Source organism: Pollachius pollachius (assembly GCF_949987615.1).
Source record: "Pollachius pollachius genome assembly, chromosome: 7".
In the NCBI taxonomy this organism is placed as follows: domain Eukaryota; kingdom Metazoa; phylum Chordata; class Actinopteri; order Gadiformes; family Gadidae; genus Pollachius; species Pollachius pollachius.
This window is the reverse complement of record NC_136940.1, coordinates 25407498-25428854: the sequence shown is the minus strand read 5'-3', so window position 1 is coordinate 25428854 and position 21357 is coordinate 25407498. Positions and strand designations below refer to the sequence as shown.

Here is a 21357-nt window from a genome sequence, read left to right as displayed (position 1 = left end):
TCTCTCTCTCTCTCTCTCTCTCTCTCTCTCTCTCTCTCTCTCTCTCGGCCGGACTTTCCTCTTTGAGTGCAGGTGTGGCTGCGCACGCATCAGCGACAATGGTGTCCCTGTAAGGAGTCGGTGGAGCGACCTCTCCAGCGCTGGGTCGTAATAGAGATTGTGCTGTAGAGATGCTATACAGATAATATATATATATATATATATATCGTTTTTTCTTCTGCAGAATTGTGTTACCTTCTTATGGTTGTTATTTTATTTTGTATGGACTGAATAGCATACATGGTGACACTTTGTCACCATTTTACAGCCAATGTATCACAGTTTGACAGTTCCTTGGGGTATGGTGGGCTAAGTTTAGTGAATATTTAAAGGGCCCTGGCATAGATTAATGTATGTCATTTCTCCCTGTGTGTTCTATTCAGGTTCCCACAGCCTGCTACAAGAAACGGAGAAGTCAATACTTAAACTGCATTTCGCCCTCTAGAGGTGAAGGCTATGTACGCAGCCAAATTTAAAACTCTAACTTCATCAACTGCAGTTAATATTGGACAAAACACCAGATCCATAAATGCGTATGGACTAGTTTGTGTTCTGTTCTGAAAGTACGCTGACTTGTGCATTGTTTTTTTCATTATTATTAGATACACGGTAGCATATTGGTTATTCCAAGTTTATACAAGACTTAAAACATGAATAAGTTCGTGTTTTTTACATCGAGTGCTTTAATATAACATTTTAACCTAACAATTTGATGCATTCCACATTAACCAACTTAGCGGTTGTTGAATCCGGAACCTTAGTGAGTCCTCATGTTTTCAGCCGGCGGGACTTGTAAGTAGGCCTCTGCGTCACTTCCTGCCCACGCTACATTCACATCCCCATGCGTTGACTGTTGAGGAATCAGCGTCCTAGTAGCCCGGCAAGTCTTCACCTGTAAGGTGGAATATTAAAGTTATATTAAAGTTATACTCTGACTCTATGACTCTCGAAACCAGCATAGAGGATATGGAGGACCTGGAGGAGGACATGGAAGACCTGGAGGAGGACGAACAGCTCGGCACCGACTCCGAGGAGGAAGACAGTGAGCTATCAGACTCTGAGGTACGGAGGAGACTCAATGTGCTGCAAGGCGTGGGCATTATCCTTATAAAGCTGTTTTAATTCATTATAAAGCTGTTTATTCATTAGAAGGCTGTTTATTGTTATACATCTGTGGTTTATCCTTATAAAGCTGTGGTTTATTCATCATACAGCTGCAAGATGCGTTCGCCAAGGGGCTTCTGAAGCCGGGGATGAACGTCCTCACAACGAAGAGCAAAACCTTCGTCAACAACGTGGTGAGTCAAGGAGCACATTGTCGTGGTTTCGTGACATTTGATAACTGCTGTATTAAACTGTATATTAAAATGGTTAATTACCATAATGTAGGATTGTCTTATTTGAGCCACATTAACTCGTATGTCGTTGTCAACCGCGCAGGAGGGCATCAGGCAGTGTCTGGTGGAGCTCTCCAGGAGCCTGCCCTGGGTGGAGAGGTTGGACCTCACCAACCTGCCGGCCGAAGACATCCTGGCCCGGGCTGAAGGAAAGCTCCCCGCGGCGGACGGAACCGTGAACGCAGACGATGATTTCCAGAGAGAGATGTTCTTGTAAGTGTCTTTAAATGGCTGTGCCTCTCTCTTTTCAAGCAAGATCGATACGTAGGCCGATTCTTGATGTTGGATACAATAACGTAACCAACACACGTACGAGAGACCGACAAGTCACAGCTGTGTGTGTGTGTGTGTGCAAAATGTATACAGATACTCTCTATAAAAGTGTCTGGACGAACTTGCATGTTTACTCTGTCACCTTCTTGTTGTGTATGCTCTTCATGTAGAATGTAACTTATTAATGTATGTAACTGTATTTATGTGACTTATTAATTCCACGTTGGTTTGTTGTAGTTACCGCCAGGCCCAAGCCAGCGTTCTAGAAGCACTTCCCCGCCTGAAGAAGCTCAACATCTTCACCAAGAGACCAGAGGACTACTTTGCAGAGATGGCCAAGTCAGACCAGCAGATGACGAAGGTGAGATCCGCTTGTCAGAGGAAGAGCTGACTTTGGAGTATTTCATATTTTCATGATGATGGTGGGCAGGTTACTCACCTTTTATTTTTTCACTGTGTTCTTGCCCAATATGACTGTCAGTTGAAATAAACTGTAAAAATATTTAAAGATATCTTAATAATCGATAATGTAATATATATGAAACGTATTGCATTGCATATTTTGTCAATATCGGGATTCCAATTTGAATCGGATTCCGATTTGTCTGCCGAGGGGTGACTGTTGCGGTCAACGCTGCCTTGTTGTGAATGCTTGGCCATTTGTCTAATATCATTTTGTGTTTGGTTTTATTTAGATCAGAAAGAAACTCATTTCAAAACAAGCCATACTGGAGAAGTCAGAGAAGGCCAAGAAGCTTCGAGAGCAGAGGAAGTTTGGCAAAAAGGTTGGTACTTCTATCTTCTGGTGTGTGTGAGCTTCGTTTTAAAATGTACAATAACATCTATAGCCAAACGTATTCATATTTTCAGTCTCAAAATAAATACCTTAAGCATGCATTATTGTGTTCCTAAAGACACAAATGGTCCGACCAGATAAATGTAAACTGCCCTTCACCTTGGCACTGACATTACTCCATTAACAGTTCCCCTGGGAGCGGATTATTAGAGGATCACAGTATTGTTGGCTCATGAATGTGAAGGTTGACTGTTGAACGTGTTTCAGGTCCAAGTGGAGGTGATCCAGAAGAGGCAGAAGGAGAAGAAAGCCATGATGAACGCAGTGAAGAAGTACCAGAAGGGTAAGGGGGCCCAGAGGCCATTGCTCTTGTGATTGCTACGCACTGCGTTATATGAGAGTTATTCTTAACTTGTTGAGATGACAGAAATGCATAAACTAGAGTTTATTTTGGACTCCTCTAGAGTGTATTTGTAGTCATTCCCAGCGGATATTGTAGAAACTTGTTGGGCAACAGTTGGATGGCTCCTAATGATTTAAGTACTATAGTATTATACTGTGATATAAAGCAAAAATATATATGAAACTTATTTAAAACCAACAAACACTTTATTTTTCATTAGAATGTTATTGAAGTTATGACTTGTTCCGTTTTTTTCAAGGAATGACTGACAAATTGGACTTCTTGGATGGAGACCAGAAGGGACCTGCAGCAGCTAGCCAGAAGACCAAGGCCGACGCGGCCAAGAGAGGGTAGGAGAGCCTTCTCACATTACTGCCGTTCGCTCGCATGACTACCGCCCTCCTCAGGGTGAACATTGAGGTTCAGTCGCCAAATATCTTGGCCTACACCAGACATTCTGGCTACTTCGATATGTCTCTATCGTTATTTAACAGAACGTTTTTTTTACATCGTTTAACAATTGTTGTCTTCCACAATATTTTAAGACATCTGTCCTACTGGTTTATATGGCCTTGGTTACCCTTGTTTTATTCAATATGACTTGTGATTGGATCTAGGGTTTGGTTTAAATCAGTTATCGGATTATCTTGAAAAGACGTGTAACCGAAGTCTACGACCTTTGGGTTTCCATGACGATATCCCATTTGTGACAGACGTGTACAGCATTGTGGTCGGCCGTAAAGCCCTCCTTCTAGACAGACGGCGTTCTGACCGGCCTGAGCTTTGGTTTCCTGTCCGCTATTATTACATCATTCCAATCTAAGGAGAACCCTAATGACCGATCTCCTGTCGTCTCTCCAGCCCCAACGCCAAGAGGAAATCCAAAGACGACCGCTTCGGCTTCGGCGGCAAAAAGAGCGGAAAGAAGTGGAACACGAAGGAGAGCCACAACGACGTGTCGACGTTCCGGTCCAAGACGGCGCACGGGAAGGGCGGCAAGAAGGGCGGCAAAGGAGCGCAGAATGTAGGTCCAGACGCTGCACCGCCGGTAGTTCACCTTCTGTACGGGCATTCCTCTAAACACCTTATCTCTTTTGCTTTCAGAAGCGGCCAGGGAAATCTGTGCGCAAGAAGATGAAGTCCCGAAAATAAATAAGAACATTTTTGATAAAACATTGTATGTATATATGTGCCTTTGCCTGTATTGATGTTGCATAAAATAGGCACCGTCATATTATAACTTTTTTTTAATCAGCTATTATTTGTACTATGCAAGTACGTACAAGGCTGTGGCTGCGGACGTTCCGCTTGTCTTCAGGCCGATCAGCTGAGGTTGCGAGTTTGTTCCTTGAGGCGCCAGGCGGCGTCCATGTACTTTGTGATCTCTGTGTTCTGACGAGGAAAGCTCAGTCTCCGGTCGCTGCGGTCTGAGACGATCTGGGCAGAAGGAGGAAGGAGAAAATCATCACAACTGACGAGACAGAATAGAAGGGAATTATCAGTCGTAATTTGAATAACTTTTCTAGCTATTGCACTGCTAGTTCTCCTCTTTGGTGCACCACTTTGGATTTCTACTGTACTTGAAGTTGTTAGATATTTGCTTTATGAAGATGAATAAACTACATCTTAAATTAAAATAAACAAGGTGTAAGCAATCCGAGCTGAATGGGTGATGTTTACCAGTGGTTTGGAGATGAATGGTTGACGTGTTTACCAGTGGTTTGGAAATGAATGGATGACATGTTTACCACTGGTTTGGAGATGAATGGCTAATGTGTTTACCAGTGGTTTGGAGATGAATGGCTGATGGTTACCAGTGGTTTGGAGATTAATGGCTGATGTTTACCAGTGGTTTGGAGATGAATGGCTAATGTGTTTACCAGTGGTTTGGAGATGAATGGCTGATGGTTACCAGTGGTTTGGAGATGAATGGCTGTTTACCAGTGGTTTGGAGATGAATGGCTAATGTGTTTACCAGTGGTTTGGAGATGAATGGCTGATGGTTACCAGTGGTTTGGAGATGAATGGCTGTTTACCAGTGGTTTGGAGATGAATGGCTTATGTGTTTACCAGTGGTTTGGAGATAAATGGCTGTTTACCAGTGGTTTGGAGATGAATAGCTAATGTGTTTACCAGTGGTTTGGAGATGAATGGCTGAAATTGTGTTTACCAGTGGTTTGGAGATGAATAGCTAATGTGTTTACCAGTGGTTTGGAGATGAATGGCTGAAATTGTGTTTACCAGTGGTTTGGAGAACCAGCCGATCTCCTGGCTTTCCGTCTGCGGGTGGAGGTACTTCCTGGTCGGCTCCAGCCAGGCCTGATGATGGGCTTGTATGAAGGAATCTGTAGGAAGGAATCTTCTGTCAATGAAATTAATAATCCTAAAAAAAAGCATGATATTGGATCTTTAAACCCAGGGGCGAGGCTAGCCCATTTTTAAGGGTGCTGAAGCACCCCTAAAAAGGGGCTCAGCACCCCTAAAACTTGGGAGTAAGAAATGTTATTCTAAAAATTATATTTGTTCGTCTTTGAAATTGTTAAATAATGTCCAAAACATAAAATCTTTTGAGTTAGTTGAACCAATGTTAAAATTATGAAGTTATTTTTCAATAGAAATATTTTTTGTTTTTGTGTGAAAAAAGGGTGGGTGGTGTGGCAGTGGGGCTCATTGAGTGCTCAGCACCTCTAAAGCTCTGACCCTAGAATCGCCCCTGTTTAAACCAATCCACATCATTTGACATGATCGCAAGATCTCTGGAGACGCAACTCAAAACAACCTGGGTTTATGCATGATTTTTTTCAGAATTGGAGTCGGCCTCTATAATTAATTTTATAACCACATAGTCTATTTAGAAATAGCCTATATTGTGGGGATAACGTCATGTTTTGGTCGAGCTGTAGGCCTACTCACGATCCTCCACCGCCTCCTTCTCCTCACCGAGGAACGTCGGCTTGTCCGTCAGAACATGAACTACATGAAGGAAACAATAACTACATGAATTAAGCCTTATTATTGGGTTTAGTTTCATGTAGTTTTAATAGGACCTTCACTTAAATACATAATAAAAAAGGCTATGCACTCACGCTTCTTGTATGGATTGATGTTGAACTCCGTGTAGAGTTTCTGGGTTCTTTGTTCTTTCTGGATGGTTTCAACATGAATTGCGTTTTGGTGGACGACATCCAGGGGTGTCCTCTCTGGTTTGGACATTATAGCACCTCAAGAAAATCCGCACCTCACTGAGAATAAACGCACTGGGAAGTACATTCTCACCATGACAACAGAAAACATTGCCTTGCTATACTGCGGCCAGCCACACGATGGCGCTGTGGAACCACCGTTGATCTGAACGGGCCATGGATTTGACATTTGTCAATTAATTATTGCCAAATGCCAAATGCCAAAGCTCACATACTTTGACAAAGGTTTATTTGCACAATTTCAAAACGTACAATGCAATGAATATAGCAGAAATTCCCCAAAAAGGTTATGTATCACATATTGGGTGTCGACTCGTAGTATCCCAGGATATGCCCTTTTGCAACTTTTCTCTTGCCGTAATTATCTAGTCTGGCCTCATACCGATCCCACCGTTGCATTTCCTAAAATCGTGTATGTTGAAGACAGTTTTAAAAATGTTTTTACCTGAGCCCCTTTACCCACACCACTTTTCAACTCAAAATTAGCCTCTTGCCAGTCTGTCTTCTCCTTCCCTCTCCCCTGTTTTATTGATGACTGAATAAGAAGCGTCTCTTTATGGGATGAATGATAAAGAGGTTTTGTTTAATGCTCTTTGTTCTGTCTCCTCTACAGTCTTTAGTCTGTACTCCCTGCACCATCCTGTGTGTGATGGAGCCTGGTTAAGTGTCAGCTGTAACCCTGCCAGCCCTACAGGCCTGCACCTTAGCAGGGAAACCAGTCAGTGCACAGCAAGACCCCTCGGGTGGCTGCGATCCTAAAAGGTTTCTCTTTTCTTTGGATTGCCTTCCCCCCCCCCCCCCACCGCTCATCTCCTTCAATGCTGTGGTGATGCTGTCCATCACCTCTCTGCCTTTCTTACAGCTCAGAAGAGCTTCTTCTGCCCTGCAGCAGCCTGTGGTCAGCGCCGCTTAACTTCCTGCTTGACTAAAGCGTATCCTCAGGCTCTCCTGTCCACAACCTGTGAGCCTGTACTGCAGTGCATCATGGGGGATATGGGTAAGCGATGAGTAACGTCGGGTGAAGATTGTCGTTCCGCAGGGATTAGTGCCGCTCTTCCTCTGCTGTACACCGTCCTTGGACAGGTTTCAGTAGAAGGTTTCATTGCCCACCGACCAGAGGACTGTGGGTTGATCGTGTTGCTGACCGCCCTCTGGGTCTTTCACCAGCGTGTGGAGCAGGAGGGATTCTGTGGGTCAGCCAGTATCAGTGTCATTTTCTTTACAGAGAAAGCTTGTATTAAAAAGTCTTGCTAACACCTACTGAAAATAGTAATTTCTGTGGACCTCTAGTCTCTAAGGACTGTAGTAAGAAAGTCTTGATTTACTTCTTTATGTTATAATATAGCATGGTGGATCTGATTGTTTTGGATTTTTCCGTTTAACGCTTTCTTATGATGAGTGGTCAATCTATTTTGCACTAAAGAAACACATAAATATCCACACCTTAAACCACCTTCACTGATAAAATACTTTTTTTTATGTACATTACAAAGTTTTTCAATGAAAAAAATATAATTTTGTTAAATGTGACACTGTTTTACAACAGTGAGCTGACACCAAACAAAACACGATGCAGCAGAGCATTATGAGTGGATCCCTGGGGACGGAGGCCTCGTCTGCCGACAGCGTTCTCCGGTGCTGCCTCGTTCCACATCTGTTTATGTGCGCTGTGTCGTGTCTTCATTGTTGTGGAACTAATGGTGGACTTCATCCAACACACACACACACACACACACACACACACACACACACACACACACACACACACACACACACACACACACACACACACACACACACACACACACACACACACATTTTTAACCCCCATACACTGCCACACTAATACACTCTTCCACACTGATGCCTACACACTTCAACACAAATCCATCACAACATACATACAGTGCGTACAAGCGAGGAAACCCTGGCTGAATATAGAACCGCAAAGATAGACGCCGGATAGCTTCCAGCTAGTAGGGGATACCTCGCTGTAGCTCTAGTAGCTCTATGGGTACATTGGGCTGGGACTGAATGAACTGAAGGTAAGCAGTTTTTTAAAGTTTATTTTGTGTGTGTGTGTGTGTGTGTGTGTGTGTGTGTTACAGTTCAAAGTAAATGGTCAGAGAAAAACTGTCCTGGCAACATTTCGTTATGGTTAACAGATCTTTCCCAGAGTTCGCACACAAAAAAAATGAGTTAAGAAAGGGAACACAGCATTTGACCCTGGGTGAACGAGTACACACTGTGCCACGTTCCGTTCCCACAGATCAGCTGCTTTTCAAGGTATTCATGGGGCAAAGGGACAAAGGCCGCCCTGCCAAAGCCTTACTTGACCTATTTGAACGGCCTCTTGTGGGCTCACGGCCCGCGCTGCCATGTAGGGGTCGAGCCATCTCACTGAGTACAGGAGGGATCCCACAGAGCTTCACCTTCTGTTACAGCCTTCCTTCTCCATACAGTATCTGCTTAGTGCTTAATCCCCCGAGGCTGTCTGTGGGCGATATCATCATAAGGGCATGGAGCCCCCCGTGGAGACGGACCCTAACCCGATGCTACTGCCTCGTGTCTTTGTGTGTCTCTCTCTCTGCAGGTCTGTTCGCTGGCCTCACCGCCTTACTTACTCTCTGTTCGCTCCTACAGCTGAGCTCACCTGAAGTCATCCAAACGAACTTCTCTCCTCCACGATAGTATCTTGCCCTCCACATCTCTATCATAGGTCAGTTGATGCAGGCACACACATACGCACAAACGTACACATGCACACAAGTACACATGCACCCATGTACACATGCAAGCACACACACACGCACACCATGTACACACACACACACACATTCACACATACACACACACAGCTTATAAATTAAATATTAATCTGCACAATAGTCTCTGTATCAATCTTTGTGTCAATCCTTCGTGTTTGTGTTATCCTTCACGTCTTATTTATTTTCCACTACACACACACACGCACGGGCACACAGACACACACCTGCTCCACTTTGGATAGTGGTGTGGTTCACTTCCACACAGCAAGCCGAATCAGCAGGATGGGCTCTCTCCTCTCTCTCTCTCTCTCTCTCTCTCTCTCTCTCTCTCTCTCTCTCTCTCTCTCTCTCTCTCTCTCCTCTCTTCTCTCTTCTTGCTCTCTCTCTTCTCTCTCTCTCCTCCCTCTCTCTCTCTCCTCCCTCTCTCTCCTCACTCTCTCTCTCTCTCTCTCTCTCCTCTCTTCTCTCCTCTCTCTCTCTCTCTCTCTCTCTCTCTCTCTCTTTCTCTCTTTTCAGCCCAGCTGTCATTTCCTCCCCCAGCCCCCGAAGGTCCAACCAAACCACTGTATTTATATTATTACATTAACCACTCTAACACTCGTTCAGCTGCTCCAGCGAGATTACAGACCACACTTCACCAGCCTTTTTAAAAGCTATCATCTGTTAGGAGCCTCCGGCATTTAATTAAGTTCATATTGAGTTTCAAACCTGGTAAATAACACGTGTATGAGCTACATCAAACCCTTTTTTTTCTCTGGGTGTTCTGTACGCTTCGGCGGCTGTAGGGTGATTTAACGTCAGGGTTTCCCTACGGAAACAGGATAAGGCTCCCTCTGAAAAACCATTCCTCTGGACACAAACATTGATTTTTCTCTTTTTCTGATGAAGCTGTGTTTGGTTGTGTTGTACGTACGACACAGTAGAGATTAACTGCATTTATTTCTCGTGGACCTCATACAATGTCATGTATCGAATTGGACCGGGCTGACTATTGATTTATGTATTTGTCGTGTTGCCTCGCCTCGCCAGCCTGAATCTCTAGAGCTCATCTCTGCTTTGCCTTCAGATATGACGCTGGAACCGGTCCAGGTACGCAGCGTGGCTCCAAACCAAATCCCCTCGGCCAAAAGAAGCTCAGAAAGGGATGTAGGGGATGACTACGCTAAGACACCTGGGCCTTTCAGCGAGAGACCTTAGCTTTCATTCCCTCACTATTGTGTGTCCCAACATTCACTATTGGGAAATATTACCTTGGAAAGGGCACTTCATATGCCATTGCGATTGCAGGATCTGACTGGCTGATACTAATCCAATTGCGTGGTAATCCAGCTCTGCCTGACAGCCGCATCACCGGTCCAGATTTAATGAGATTATGGTCTTGATGCAGAGGCACCTATTACTGTAAAAGAAAAGGGTGACTCTTGAATTCTGACGAAAACACTTACGGCGGCGATTAGTTAAATCTGCCCCCTGCTAATCAGATGAACAGCGAGCTAAAGCCCCTCTGTGGTGCTCAGTCATCCAGCTCAGGCTGGGTCCTCCTATGGAGAGGCTTAGGTTGAGGACGGAGTGACTGATGGAGGCTTGGCAGCTGGAGGATGGATGGAAGTCTCAAGTCTGCTCTGACTCCCTGGCAGAGGCCTGACCCAACTGGCACCATAAATAGGTGCAATACTGTCTTGGTTAATAAAGCACATATAATCATCAAGTAAATGAAGTCGTTCTTCAGAAAGGATTTTTTTTGTAGAAATATGGAATAATTGAAACCAGATTGGGACTTTAAATACAAATATTTGTACTATTCTCTGGTATTTGACCAAATGGTTTCAAGTTACAAAGTTGTAACTCCAAGAGTAAGTATTGACCAAAATGTGAGGTTGTCAGAATGAACATATGTTGATCTTCTATTCGCCCCCTCTCCTCTTCCATCCTCTCTCCTCTCTCTACATTCCTCCGTGTTCTTGTCTGGTTCTCCAGCCTCCTCAACCTCACCCACCGAGCACATCTCCATCTTCCATCTCCAGTCATCCCTCCGTCCGCAGCAAAGCGCTGATCTGAATCAGTCACTTTCTGCCATAACGAGTGAGCTGGTTAACGGCTGGTTAAGTTCTGTTAACGGCTGGTTAAGTTCTGTTCATGGCTGGTTAAGTTCTGTTAATGGCTGGTTAAGTTCTGTTCATGGCTGGTTAGGTTCTGTTAATGGCTGGTTAAGTTCTGCTAATGGCTGGTTAAGTTCTGCTAATGGCTGGTTAAGTTCTGCTAATGGCTGGTTAAGTTCTGCTAATGGCTGGCTAAGTTCTGCTAATGGCTGGTTAAGTTCTGCTAATGGCTGGTTAAGTTCTGCTAATGGCTGGTTAAGTTCTGTGGCGGGCTGGCGCTGAAAGTGAGAGAGGAGACAAATCTTTATCCAAACAGCATCCTGCAGACAGATAGCAGATGAACCGTCAGCACTGTGCAGTTAATTCAAAGAGCTGATCGATTGCCAAACATGTATTATGGTCGGCCTATGCTGTATGTTGTTACCTGTACAAATGGGCATGTAATAAGGAAGAGTCACTGAAACCAATGAAAACTGGGTTAGCAGAATGTACACGACTCTGTGACGATAATATTTGTACCATGACCTGATTTACTGCTCAACACCCTGTGGTTAAAAAGCCGTGTGGATACCATGGCAACCATATTTCCGTATGACAGGCATGCATGAGAGACCTAGGCATCTGAGAGATCGTTCAGTCTCTCCTCTATCATTTCTGCCAAGGAATAGAGAAATATGTCCCCCCATTAACCAACGCACAAAGTGATTACACCTCTCTGGATCTGATATATGACCTTACTTTGCCACTGCATCTCAAAGGATGTGTTGGTTATAATGCTTCTTTTATATGCCTGTTTTAAGATTAAATATATGCCTGTTTTAAGATTAATGTGAGAAGAAATATATCCTCACATAAGCAATCCCTTAGATATTGTCTTGTCATGACTCCATATGATAATTTGAAGGTGCAAGTTCCCACACGACAGCTGTAGCTGCTGATATGAACCTCTACCGGTCCCACTACTCAACCACCGCAGGCTGCAACCCGCCCACAGGCGTCACTGGTTCAGACGCTGCCGAGCCAGAGCGCAGAAGAGAGGATCACACACGCATCGAGACGGACGGCTCTCGCTGTCAAGGATACCTTTCGTTTGTTTTGTTTTTCGGATGAATCCAGCGATAAGCGCTTTTGGATTTAAAGATGAGGACGGACGTGGGGAAGCTGGTGCTCTTACATCTGTTAGTGATGGAGCTTCATGCCGCTGACGGTAAGAACCGGACACACAGAGGGGAACCTGGAATGACAATGAGAGGCACCCCGGTGTGTTGTGAGGCACAACCCGGGTTGTTAGGCGAGATTTCGGTTCATGAGAGTTGGAATTCCGTTGGCACTTGCAGTTTTCAGCTTCCACCTGGTTTGGCACGTTGTCTGGTTTTATAATCGCTAAAACGGGGACAGGAATCAACATGAGAGGAGCCACATACTGGGAGGATCCCAGTATGAGGAGCGGTGGTGGGATCCCAGTATGAGGAGCCGTGGTGGTACCACACAGTGGGCTGGTAGGATCCCAGTATGGGGTGAGCCGTACCACACGGTGGACTGGTAGGATCCCAGTATGAGAGGAGCCGTGGTGGTACCACGCGGTGGGCTGGGAGGATCCCAGTATGAGGAGCGTTGGTAGGATCCCAGTATGAGGAGCGGTGGTACCACACGGTGGACTGGTAGGATCCCAGTAGCCGTGGTACCAAACGGTGGGCCGGTAGGATCCCAGTATGAGGAGCAGTGGTACTACTCGGTGGACTGGTAGGATCCCAGTAAGGGCAGCAGTGGTATCAGACTGCTGGATGCCCACATGCCCTCTTTGTTTGATATTGTGTTTCTGAGGGAGTTCTCCCCTTGGCAGACCGCCTCAAGCCCCCCCCCGGGGGCAGAGCAGAGTAAACAGCAGGTGGCGGCTTGATATCCTGCATAAGAATGACAAGCCGTTGCAACAACAAGCCAAATGTTGATATGCATTTTTAATTGGTCTGTTGATTGCCGTGTTTGACCTCACACAGCGCGTCGTGACCCCTCGGCTCTGTGCTCTCAACCATGGTGGAATAAACAATAGATGCTATAGACTTAATCTATATAACCTATCTATATTATAGATTAAATCGGCAAGCGTGTTGGTGAACCTCGGTCTCGGCTGTAGGCTGTAGGCCTGTGGGCCGACTAGACCTACAGGTTGGATTCACGATGCAATGTGTTTCTGTTGACATTTGCTTACGAATGCATTTTCCCAAAACCAGGATCGCATAAGGAGTCCCAGTGTGAGGCGGACCAGTTCCCGTGTCACAACGGGAGGTGCCTCCCGAGTATCTGGAGGTGCGACGATGAAGACGATTGCTCGGACAACAGCGACGAGGAGAGCTGCCGTGAGTAGAACCCGGTGCACAGGAAGAATCAGCATTGTCTTTTACTCCGAGCAAGCATGAAGCTGCTCGGTTATGGGATCACAGAACCGGTCACACGCCGTAACGAGTGTCCCTAATTCCTTATGTATATCACGGCTCAGCATCATCTGAAGCCCCGCGTCCCTATTCCACCTCCCTCCTGCCAGAGACGCGTGTGTCGCATCGCCAGAAGTCATGAGTCTCTCATAAGAGTTGTTAATGTTCGTTGGAGATGATTTTCGTATAATAGTCTATAATCCTGCTAATACATAGCGGATTATATTTCGAACACAATCGTGGGTGTTATCTTTATAGGGAATGTAGTTCCGATGGATATGTTGATTGTTGAATTGTTTCTGAACATTTTTGTAAGGAGTTGAATCCCTCAGAGCAAGGAAAGGCCACAGGCAGATACCGTCTCTAATTGCTTTAAATCAATTGTGTGCATTCGTGTAAATGAAATCACCGAGCAAGGATCGCGTCTGAATTCGTCCCAGTGCTAATTGCTTGAACGGCTACATTAGGCATTGATTGGACCATTAGTAATGGGTGCGCCAATGATGCTCTAGCCTCCACCCCCCTGGGTGTCGGCTCGTCTGGGGGCGCCTTATTGGTGGTTATGTGTATTTAGTGGCAATACTCAGTGGGGCAAGTTTTAATGAGCTCTGCCTTCCGGGAACCTGTTTGGTGTGCGAGCAAGTATTAATATGTTGCTGTTTTAATTGTTTTTTTTAAAGATTTATTTTTGCATCATTATGCTGTAATGATAGAGCGAGATACACAGGAAGGAGTGGGTTGCTGCGATCAGCTCTGAGCCGCCATGGTGCGCGCTCCATCCAGGGAGCCAGCTAGGGAGCCGACCTGTGAACAGCAGATGTGTTCAGTATCTGTCCGCTGATGAGAAGGGTCATTCGGACGTCCGAGGGGATGTGTTTGTGTCGGGGGAGAAGATCCCGTTACGTTGTCTTCCACTTCCGTTCGCTGTCCCTCCAGCACCATCACACTGCTCATGTTACGTAAAGCTTCACCAAACAGAGAAACCGCAACACATTCCACACCCGACTGTCTGTGTCCTGATGCTGCGGTGTCTTTGACACGTCTGGTTCAATGCACAGAAGTACACGCACAAACACACACGCACGCACACACACACACACACACACACCCACACACACACACACACACTGGGAGGCACCATAAGGTGAGGTTAACTGATGAACCTTACAAAAACACATTATGGTCACCTGTGGACAAACACGCACGCGAGCATGCATGCACACACACACACACACACACACACACACACGCACACACACACACACACACCTACACACGCACACACACACACACACACACACTCCTACACACACCTACACACACACACACACACACACACACACACAGAGGGAGGTACCCTAAGGTGAGTCAAACTGATGAACCTTACAAAGACACATAATGGACAAACACCTGCAGACAAACACACACACACACGCGCACACACACACACAAGATGTGTGTGTAAGTGGGATACACAGCTGGACAGACGTGTGGATACAGTTGGCGGTTTTTGTATACTTGCCATTCCCCATTATGATCAAAACGAGAGCCCACTTCTGGTCTACTGAAGCCTTAAACTCTTGTTAGAAATTCCCTCATCTCTACAGGATCACCAAAAATCTTTTTAGGCTGGCACAAGAAAACACATTCTTTCTATCATGCAACTTTCCCCCGACCTGGCCTTCGAGTGTGGCTGCTTCTGCCGTTTCTCTTGTTGTCTGTGTATTGCATTCTAACTTCTTTCTGCTTTCCACCTCTCGTGTTGATATTGCCTCAGCCGACATCTTTGATGTGTTGTAAACACATCATGTTGATGTCGGCATCCGATAGACACACGAAGGGATCCTGTTTCCGATGTGTCGTTGTCTCGTTCATTTAGGCTGAGTCGGTTGAGAGGGGGAGCGATGATGCAAAATAAAAAATAACCGGTAATTCCTTTGAAATGCTTTAAAACTAAAGTAACAATCCTGTTTTAAAATTGTCAGAAGAAGAAAAAAAGAGATATGTGTTAAAGGCAGTATGAAGTTGTCTGGATAATATTAGCTAAAATATTCTGAAGTAAAGTACAGATACCAGAGAACTGTACTGAAGTACAGAAAAAAAAGTATTTGTCCCACCTCTGGATATATTTTATATCCTCCCCACTGGCTCCTGTCCAACACACAGAACCAAGAACACAGTAAGGAGGTAGGAGGTGAGGGGGTAGGAGGTAGGAGGTGAGGAGGTAGGAGCTGAGGTGGTAGGAGGTGAGGGGGTAGGAGGTGAGGTGGTAGGAGGTAGGAGGTCAGGTGGTAGGAGGTGAGGAGGTAGGAGGTAGGAGGTGAGGTGGTAGGAGGTAGATGTCAGGAGGTGAGGAGGTAGGAGGTAGGAGGTGAGGAGGTAGGAGGTAGGAGGTGAGGAGGTAGGTGGCAGGAGGTCAGGAGGTAGGAGGTAGGAGGTAGGTGGCAGGAGGTCCCCTGAAGCCGCCCCACCTGGACGTTGTGCATCCATACGACCAATCACTAGCGGCAGCCGACCCCGACCCTACGAGAGGCTCTCCCAGTGGAGCGGATAACAGCTGGGAGCCGACGTCGACGACCGCTGATGGCAACGAAACGCACTCGATCCAGTAGAGCCTGGGATTACAATCTAAGCAATTAAAGTACGTTCAACTGTTATCGAGCCAAATAACAAGATGAATGGAGCCAACATTAAATTGGATGTGATGGTGCTAAAATGCAAGTAATTTCTGCTTTGATGCACCTTTTCTATGCGGTGAGGCCATTGTGTTTAATCTTCCATTGCGGGTGCTGAAGCTGTTTGTTTTGAATCACATGAAATGAAAGTGAATGATTGATTCACTGGATTGTTCTCTCCTTACAATGAACACGCACTCGGCCCGTCTACCAGCACGAAGGGCACGTCTAATTTGTGGCAGCACAATTCAAGTCCAAGTGTGTGTTGGTTAAGCATGGTTTTTATTGTAATACATCTAATAAAAGCACAAGCCAATTATTTATAGGGTCAGCCCTGCCTTGCTCTTAGCTTCTGTCCAATGATTTTGTGATGGCCTGCTGGCAGTGGACAGCCCTGCTTGCCTACCGGGTTTTTCACTTTTGGCATCGACTCGCTGTACTTAAACAAGAAGCCAAAATGCCAAGGAGGCTAGTGGGTCGGGAATTAGCATCTGGCAGCGCACAGCTGTAGTGGAGGAACGCTTCATTACACATGAGTTCCACTCATCACACGTCCCTCTAATGCTGTGTCCCCAGTTCTCCCTAAGAGGACAGCGGCAACACTTTCTGTGTCACAAGGATGTGAGCCTCGACGCAAACGCCAACACAACGGAGAAAACAGCATGAACATTTGTTTGAGCCCAACCGATGCTGGATTTTAGTGGCCGATAAATATTAGGCACAATGTAATAATGAATTAATAAATAATAAAAATCACTGATCCCTGTGCCAGTAAGGTTTTACATAATATACCTTTATTTATTTATCACATCACATTGGTTTTGCAAAGTTCATATTTATTTATTTAAAGAAACATGGCTTACGTCAATTAAACTTTGAGTAGGAACGCATGTATATTTAATTATTACATTATTACACAATGTATTATTAAATAATACAGTGTTTTATGTTCAGTGATGTGAGTGATCCGAACAGCAGTGTTCACCCGGTGATGCTCAAGATAAGCAGTGGCCCACGCTGCCTCTGTACCTGCTGCATGAATAGAACGTTCTCTAAACACATAGAACTGGGTTCATATATTAGAACGTTCAATAAAGCACTTATAATGGGTGGAGATCAGTGCCTGAATTTGAAGCACATTTAACCCGACTAAATGTCCCTAGGGGGGAAGGTTATTTTGTAAAAAGGCAACTACTTAAAGTGACTCTTGTTCCAGGATGGTATTGATCAGAGGAGAGGAAGGTGAGGACACATCGGAACAGATGGCCTTTTACCAACGGTGTCAGAGAGCTTTTCTGGCTCTCTCACCGCAGCATTCCCTGTTTTTGGGGTAAAGGCTGCGCTCCGGCACAGAGCGTGCTTGTCTTCGTACCAGAGGCGTGTTTTATCCCGGACTCATCACACAAACCATTGAAATTAATCAACTGGAAAAAAAAGCTTGCACTGTTTGTCCCAGCAGACTACATGAGACTTTACCCTTAAAAAAAGAGAGTAGAGACTAGAGAGTGGAGAGTAGAGAGTGGGAGAGTGTGTTGTTGGTCCCCTACTCTAACAAAGACTTCACACTGCTCTGCCTGATTCATTCCCTTCTCCATTCTTCTGAAACTCTATTATTGAAGATGACACACTCTCTTCCTGTAAGAAAAGGGCCCAGACCTCATTTGCACTGAATCAAATTGGTAAGACTTAGGGGGAATGCGCAAACCCACTTTTTCCCCATCAAAGTGTACGGGGCTGTACAGAGAAGGTGTGTGTGTCCAGGTCCTTCCTCACCCCAAAACACCAGTCACATTAGCTATGCGTGAGCATAGCTTCATACACAGCATATAGACGGCCATGCTTATCAACGCTGCAATGGGCTTCTCACACCCCGGCCCCCAAACGAGGTTCCCACAAGGCGCCTGCGTCTTTGCGTGTCTTTTCTCTAAGCTGGGTGCATTATCTGGAGCGCATTGACCTCTTGGTAACTACGCCTGCTTCTGAGGGTTTTTTTGCATGATATCTTCTTGAATAAAAGGCTTGACCCTCCGTACCAGCAGCTGCTGCTCTTTGTAAAAGTGTGTGTTTGTGTGTGTGTGTGTGTGTGTGTGTGTGTGTGTGTGTGTGTGTGTGTGTGTGTGTGTTCGTAGTAGGAAGAATAGACCTCGGGCAAATAAACCTTGAATCGTGTGCCTGCTCTCATGTTTCCTTTAGTTTGCCTCAAAATCCATAAAAGCTGAGGTTGTATTATACAAGAGGTGTGTTTGTTTGGCCATCTTTTTATAATGTGTCTTTGTGCACATGCATCTTTCTGACTGGTGTAGGAGGAGGCGTGTTCTATGTTAAAACTGGTACATTCATACACCAGTTTTATGTTCAAAACGTCAGGGTTTTACGGTATGATTTGTGTTTGTTCTCCTCTGTATTGTGTTTACACATATGAGCGTCTCCATCTTCATGGATGAAGGTACAGAGGGAGTTGGTGAGTTTATCTTTGTGGGGTAAACAACGATTCCCTCAGCACAGTCTTGACATACACGATTAAGTTCGGTCACTCCCATCTTTCACTCTCTCACTCCCTGAAGGCCTTTTGTATCAACAGCATGAGGTGTGTTGAAGAGCTTTACTGAGCTGGTTGATGGTGGAGAGTGGGAGCAGCACATGAGAAGGCACAGAGAAAGGCTTGCCTTGCTTGGTTTGCATCCTTGCCTGTGAGGGGTGCCTAGCTTCGGTTGTGCAGACATGATTTGCTATCTAAAAATCAATTCTTCATCAGCGTGGAGACGTCCAAGGATGTGTCCCTTCAATGAGCGTATAAACGATAAGAGTTGACCACAGAGTTTACGGCTGTAACTTATTGACCTATCGGTCGAGCCTGCTGGCTTCCTGCCTGTACTCCTGCTACTTTCCGTTTACTTTTTGCCATACTAACTTTGTATGGGCATTTGCTAATATGTATGACAATATACATTCACTGTATACATATATCGCCTACATATGAACCCGATTGGCTATGTATTTTATATAGACTGATTGATTGCAGAGTTGATTTTTAACTGCATCTCTATATTCTCCACGCTGTGTGTTAGATCAACTCCTCATTGTTTGTGTAAAAGGTTTGAAGTTGATGGTTAATTTGTGTTGTTTACACTTCACAGTTCAACCCCATCTCCGCATACCTTTGTTGTCTCTCTGTGTGCGTGCGTGCGTGCGTGCGTGCTTGCGTGCGAGTCTGCTTTTTGCTGTCTGCTCAGCAGTGGACGTGGGTGTGTGCAGCAGCTCCTCATTATGTCGTCTTTGTGAAGGGGAAACGCTATTTTTAAAACTGTCCAGGGGAAAAAGGGACTGGGGGGGATGTCGGTGGATGCAGGTGTGTGTGTTGGCAGACCTTCCTCATGTGAACCTGAGGATAAGCAGAGAGCAGAGGTGTATCTGTGTCATCGACCCCTAGAATCAGAGGCATCTGGCCGTGGAAGAGCTACGGGCCCTTGGAACAGAGAGCCAGATGTGCAAAGTGTGTTTGTGTGTGGAAGGATTATGAGTGCGCAACAGATGCATTTCTTTATTTAATAAATGTATCGGTTGCTTGCGGCCCTGAAAGGCGAGATTTGCGACGCGTGGCCTGTCGTGACCCCGATTCACTCAGCGACCGTTTTTCGTCAGCACGGTGATGGATGGAGGAGAGAGGAATGCAACGTAATAAGGACGGCGTGGAGAGGAAGGCTGGGATAGAAAGGAATCAGAAGTGGGGCGGGAGGGACAGATGGAGCCCGAGGAGACGTAGAGACAATCCCAAAAACCCTTTTTTTCTTTTCAATCCATAAAAAAATGATGTATGCTGCATTTATATTTTTCTGTTTTGTGTTGTTTATGGTCGCCTCGGGCAGTTATTCTGCAGTCTGATTTGAGGATGTTTTATTTGACCGACGTGTACCCGGCTTTATTCTTTGAGCCTGAGCAGTAGTGATTCACACGCCCAGCAGCCCTGCTCCAGTTCAGCCATCAGGGAGAGGAGAGGAGCCCTCCTCCCAAGGAACCGTCCTCCTGACCTTAATGTCTGTGGCCTAGGCTCGCTGCTTACAGGCTTAAACGTCACAAAGATGCGATTGCTGATGACGGATGAGCCTGTTATCTGGGCAACAAGGTCATATGTTTCAATTATATTGTGAGAGATGAGGTTGCTATTGATTATTTCAAATAGGCTCTCCTTAAAAATGAAACCATATAAATCTCCATGGGTTAACATTTTGATGGCTCTAAATACCACTGATCTCACTGACGGAGCTTGTGGCTGTCACCACTGACAGAGTCCACTTGGACCCACCTCCACCACCACCACAAACACCACCACCGCCATATTGTCCACCTTCCCCCCCACTGCGTTACGGACGATGGGCAGCTAATGTTTGGCGGGGAAACCAAACCGTAGAAGGTGTCCTGTTTGTCCTCTTCGTACCTTCTGCCTCCATCTGCCTCCCCTCACACTCTCCCACATGTCCAGTTCCTAGTTTAGATTCAGTGTTAACATGGGCATCGCACTGCTGCTTTGGCTGACTGTTGGAAACCATTTGAGAAAGAAATGTGTTGTATGGCTTAAGTGTATTTTATTTTGGCTAGGCAAAATAAAATACACTGGTAAGACTCAAAGCAATTGGATGGCGGTGCAAAGGTTTGGGGCACCCAGTAAGTTGCGTTCTGTTCTGCCACATGTGACCTGCTACCACACAAGCCAGTCTGTGCCAGGACATGCCTTTTACACACACAGACACCCGAGGACTTTCTTACATGAGGATGCTGACGGCTGCTGCCTTGCTGAGGTGAATGTATGAAGGGTCTGTATTTGTCAGTGTGCGTTTGTGTGTGTTATTGCTTGAGGCGATGCAGTGGCAAGACATGCCTCTTGCACTTTGTCAGAATCAAGGAAATATAGAGTAGCAATTCAGGTGTGTAGCTTAGCAGTGCAGGCACAAATGTCTGCCCCGTGAGTACAGATGTTTGGTACACACATGCTGGGATAACCTAAGTGGACTCTAGAGCAGAGAGAGGCGGTTCAGCATCATGCCTCCGAAGACCTCTGGCCTAGACACTGGAGGCACAAGGGAAGTGGCTTTCTGTACTGCGTGTTGTAAATGAAGTGGTCAGATGAAGTGGTCAGTACGTGGGCTTGTGGGACATGATGTGTCTCCACGTGTCTGTTCTGACTGGGCCTCCTCATGAGCCCTGTCTCTAGGGGTGCCTCCACTTCTTTACATTATGTGCATACGTTGAAGCAAGTGTGTTTATGGACAAATAT

At 45.7% G+C, this 21357-nt stretch overlaps 3 protein-coding genes across 4 annotated transcripts in view; 2 read left to right on the top strand and 1 right to left on the bottom strand.

The window, feature by feature from the left end:
• The first annotated feature begins 71 nt into the window (after nucleotides 1–71).
• On the top strand, nucleotides 72–4563 carry ebna1bp2 (EBNA1 binding protein 2). Of its 2 annotated transcripts, XM_079740447.1 has the most exons (11): nucleotides 72–144; nucleotides 423–486; nucleotides 996–1101; nucleotides 1254–1337; nucleotides 1480–1649; nucleotides 1947–2070; nucleotides 2405–2494; nucleotides 2773–2848; nucleotides 3168–3258; nucleotides 3770–3932; nucleotides 4013–4563. In XM_079740447.1, the coding sequence occupies exons 3-11, from the start codon at nucleotides 1006–1008 to the stop codon at nucleotides 4058–4060; spliced, it is 942 nt and encodes a 313-aa protein (XP_079596573.1). In that variant the 5' UTR covers nucleotides 72–144; nucleotides 423–486; nucleotides 996–1005; the 3' UTR covers nucleotides 4061–4563. The 2 variants fall into 2 exon arrangements, with proteins under 2 accessions (XP_079596573.1, XP_079596572.1); XM_079740446.1 differs by lacking the exons at nucleotides 72–144; nucleotides 423–486 and having other exon boundaries at nucleotides 888–1101.
• cfap144 (cilia and flagella associated protein 144) lies at nucleotides 4222–6121 on the bottom strand (the record flags this gene model as incomplete). Its single annotated transcript, XM_079740448.1, has 4 exons — nucleotides 4222–4345; nucleotides 5150–5253; nucleotides 5822–5881; nucleotides 5995–6121. The coding sequence occupies 4 exons, from the start codon at nucleotides 6119–6121 to the stop codon at nucleotides 4232–4234; spliced, it is 405 nt and encodes a 134-aa protein (XP_079596574.1). The 3' UTR covers nucleotides 4222–4231.
• Nucleotides 6122–12118: 5997 nt separating this feature from the next.
• Nucleotides 12119–21357, top strand: part of lrp8 (low density lipoprotein receptor-related protein 8, apolipoprotein e receptor) — a gene marked incomplete at both ends in the record, with an annotated part of 44294 nt that continues 35055 nt past the window's right edge. The window contains 2 exons of the mRNA XM_079739085.1: nucleotides 12119–12185; nucleotides 13210–13335. Coding sequence (XP_079595211.1) covers nucleotides 12119–12185; nucleotides 13210–13335 — 193 coding nt within the window. The remainder of the gene's footprint in view (nucleotides 12186–13209; nucleotides 13336–21357) is intronic.